The sequence below is a fragment of the Neopelma chrysocephalum genome, unplaced genomic scaffold, assembly GCF_003984885.1.
Source record: "Neopelma chrysocephalum unplaced genomic scaffold, ASM398488v2 Primary Assembly neopelma1_252, whole genome shotgun sequence".
Lineage (NCBI taxonomy): Eukaryota > Metazoa > Chordata > Aves > Passeriformes > Pipridae > Neopelma > Neopelma chrysocephalum.
This window is the reverse complement of record NW_020897914.1, coordinates 3,111,559-3,115,670: the sequence shown is the minus strand read 5'-3', so window position 1 is coordinate 3,115,670 and position 4,112 is coordinate 3,111,559. Positions and strand designations below refer to the sequence as shown.

Here is a 4,112-nt window from a genome sequence, read left to right as displayed (position 1 = left end):
TCTTCTCTTCTCTTCCTCTCCGTTTCGGCTCAGTGCTGCCTGCAGGACCACCAAGACACTTAAAATCACCCACCCGGGCCTTCCTTTAAACAAAATAACAAATAAGAGAGGAAGAGGAAAGAACTCGGGGAGGGGGCGAAGGGACCGGGAGAGCCCTCGCTGGCTCAGGTATAGCCGTGCGATCGCCAGGGAGCTCTGCTGCAGGAGAGACAGACAGAGGGGGAATTAAGTGATGTTAAAAAACTTTATTTTAAAGGACACATTAAGCCCACAGAAGTCTCTGAGAGATATTACTTATTTCTGCTTATTAGTGATAATAGCCCAGTAAATTTGCTATTGAGTGTATCAAAGGCATTCAAAGAGACTTTGAAACATCAAAAAGATTGCGATTCTGATTTTACGGTTTTATTCCAGGCCCGACCTCCTGGCTACGTTCCTTGATTGTAGTGTTTAAAAGTAAGCGGTGATCAGAAACACATCCTCCTCCTCCTCCTCCTCCTCCTCCTCCGCTCCCGCGGCCCGAGCGGCCGGGCCGGGCCGGGACCCCGCGGGGCCGCCGAGGGGCTGCGCCGGGAGCGGGTCCCGCGGGCAGGAGCGGCAGGAGGGTTCCCCCACCGCAGCGTCCTCGCCGCCTCCCTCAGAAATCATCATCAAATCCTTCAGAACGCTTAAAATTTAAAATATTGGGCTGAACCCAGCCCAGCCCGCGCTCCTCCCGGTCCCCTCGGGGGGCTGGAGGAGCCGGCGCCGCGGGAGGACGCGGGCTGAGGGCTCCGCGTTGCTCCGCGCTCCGGAGCGAGGCGGCCTCGGGGCTTTGGATGTGTCTGTATTTTACCCTTTTTTATTTTTTTTTTTCCTCTTTCGGTCCTTAATTTTACCATCCCGTCTCTCTCGTCTCCCTTCACACGCCTCTGTTCCAGTTGGGGTGTTTTTTACCAACATCAAAGGGACAACTCAGCCTTTATTATTATTATTATTGCCTTTTTTTTTTCCCTTCCTTTTTTATTAGGGCAAAAATACTTCATTATTACTGAACGCTCCGCGTTCGGAAAGCGAAACAAGAAATAACGTGCAGGGTCTGTGCAGGTCCACACTGCAACAAGGCAACATGTGTACGCCTAAAAGCCCCGAAATTAAATCCAGGTTGATCCCAATTTAAAAGAGGAGAGCGAGGGAGCGGGAACCGGCTCTTTGAGTGGGTGAGAGAAAGAGGGGAAGAGATGAGTAGCTGGTAATTATTGAAATATAAGGATGAGATTAATTCAAAGGAAACAAACTATGAAAACAATTGGAGCCGAGTGAAAAGCAAAACCCAGATTAGAATTTGCTTGTGGTTTGTTGTCTGTCTGGTTTCTTTCCTCCTCCCCACCCATTGTCACAGTGCAAGGCAATGGGATTTGCACACTTGAGGTGTAATAGCATTACTGCATTAATTAAAATTTTCATTTCACGTCCAGATTGTTTACTTATCTGCTGGAAACATATGTCGGGAGAAGTTGAGATTCTGGATTCTGCTCCGCTGCCCAAGGTGCAGCGCAGTACAGGGGGGGAGAGGATGACTTCAGATTTTTTTTTCATTGCATCCTCCAGCCTTATCTCTCCGCTGTAAATTATAAGGAGACTCCATTGAACTGAATATGAAGATTATATTTGCGAGCGACGCGTCCTGGAGCGGCCCCGGTCCCACTTGGAAATGAAACAAGGCGCCTCGCGGCCCCCGAGCCCCCCCTCTCCTCCCTCCCCGTGCGGCCGCAGCCCCCCGGGACTGGGGGGTGTCCGCGTGGGACCCCCCGAGCCCCGCGCGGAGCCGGGGGAGGGCGGGAAGGAGGGAGCGAGAGCCGCGATGCTCCCGCTCCTCCCGCGGGGTCCCCTCGCTCCAGCCCGGGAGGCAGCGCGGAGAACCGGGAGATTCTCCCCCCTCCCAAAAGCTGTCCTTTGGAAAGCGGGCCCCCCAAAAACACGGCCGGGAGGGGGGGCAACCCCCGGCCCTGGCGGCGGGACGGTGGCGGGGTCGCGCCGTCGGTGCGGGTGCTGCGGAGCCGCGGCGGGGCCGGGGATGCTCCGGCGGCCGCAGCGCTCGGTGAGAACCGGCTGTTTATCCGCTCCCCCCATTACCCCCCCCTCTTTTTGGGGGTGTTTAATTTTCCTATTTTCTGCCTTTTTTTTTTTTTTCTTTTTAAGAGCCCCCTGAGAAGGCAGCGAGGTGCCGTCCTCTCCGCCGGGTCTATCTGTAATTGAATCTAGGTCAGTTATTCTAAAGCATGGGAGAGGCTGATTCCCTCTTTCCGACATCAGCCCGGAATTTGGGAGGCGGGAGTGGGGGGGAAAGGAGGAGAGGGGGGTCTTGCAATTTCATTTAAAATGTAATGGTGGATGAACCGATAAGCAAATAGGGGGAAAAAAAGGCTCTGCTTAAAAGAAAAAAAAAAAAGGCATGCTTTTAATATGCTTCCAGATGGGGGGAAAATGATTTACATGGGAGTTTATTTCCTCTTTGCTGATATGAAAGAATTACAGATACAAAACCCACTGATCTATAGAATAAAAAAAAAAGAAAAGAAATGTTATTTTCCTGTAAAGGTATCAGTTCATTTATATTCATTTAACCATCCATCCATCAATTCACTTTCTCACTCCCTGCACATTCTCTCTGCCTCTGGTAAACCTACCCCACCAATATACTTTTCTAGAATATACAATGAAGTTTCCTTAAAAAAAAAAAAAAGAAATGAGATGAGATTCAGCTAGAAGTAGGTAAAGTGAAGTTTCCCTTCTCCCCCCCCCCACCAGCTCCTATTTTATGTTACAGACTTTGAGCAAATTAGCAAAATGATAAAGAAAATGGTTTAGTTGGGGGAAAAAAATGTCTGTGTATATCTCTGAATAATATATGCAACATAGATGTTCTATATGTGTCTATATGTATATATATATAACAGAGAGAGAGCGGAGTTTGTGTGCTCAACATGTATGTGCTGCGTCTCTGTGCTTCTGTGATACAAACAGTTCATTCTCTGCCTCTAAAATAAAAATATACACATATTGTACAGATATTTACAGCATTCATATATCCCAAGTGCACGGACACAGATTTAAACACACACCCAGCCTGCGTATGCTGGAGATATGCACGATAGATGTGGTGCCCACGCACATGCAAAGGCAACATCCCTCTGAATTGGAGCAGAACCTTCGGATTTAAACAGAAAATATTTCCCCAAGTGTCCTTTGGGAGTGGAGAGGCACATTCGGTGCTGGATGGCAGGGGCTCGTATTTTGGGTCATATATTGGTGCTGATATTTCGAGTCAGCCCGGCGGCCTCCAGCCTCCCAAATCCAGGGGCCGCGGCTGTGTTATTTTGCATTTCGGACGGTATTTAAATCTGAGGTTTAATTTCCCTTTTAGGAGTAGTGATTGGAGGGCAAACCCCTCTCGTTAACACCTCCGAGGATTAAAACAACCCCCCCCCCGGCTGAGCTCTTCCCGGTGGCTGCGCCTCGCCGGGCGTTAGGTGGGGACAGAGGTGACTTCTTTCTTCCCGTGCTCCCGGCATGACGGCCCTTCCTCGCAGGACTAGTTCCAAGGAGGATGAGCCCGTGTTCCCAAAGCCGGAGGCTGCTGAACCATCCGGCATTTCCCGGAGACCTTCGCTGAGGCTGGAAATGGAGGGGTGTGGAATAACTTCTTTTTCTGGTTTAAACGTAGTAGCAACAGCTGTGTAAGAAGTTGCTTTTCTTATTGTCAAGAGCAGGTAAATAGAGAGACTGGCAGATATGGAAATATCTCTCTATACAGATAAAATATATGTCTTTATCTCCAGCTAGATACGGACATAGATCCGCATGAATTTTCCTTACGGCCGCCTCAGCCGGAGCTCGGAGGGTCCTCACCAGCCTTTTTCAAAACTCCAGGTATAAATAAAGGCACCAGCCAATCCCCCCCAGATCAAAGGAGCTGGTGCCAAGGCAGATGGATCCCTGCCCTGCACAGGTCCCCCACGCAGCCCTGAGCCACATCAAAGGTGCAGTCCCCGCGCTCCGCAAACCTGCAAACCTGGTCCTGCCTCGTGCTCCCAACCCCACCTGCACAAACACATCATCATATCACAGCA

The 4,112-nt window shown here is 50.2% G+C and overlaps 1 protein-coding gene across 1 annotated transcript in view; it reads left to right on the top strand.

Moving 5' to 3' along the window:
* Nucleotides 1-3,461, top strand: part of SOX14 (SRY-box 14) — a 7,687-nt gene extending 4,226 nt beyond the window's left edge. Inside the window, exon 2 of the mRNA XM_027703922.1 lies at nt 3,407-3,461. Within this exon, the coding sequence (XP_027559723.1) occupies nt 3,407-3,440 (34 nt within the window). The 3' untranslated portion in view covers nt 3,441-3,461. The remainder of the gene's footprint in view (nt 1-3,406) is intronic.
* The last annotated feature ends 651 nt before the right edge of the window (nt 3,462-4,112 follow it).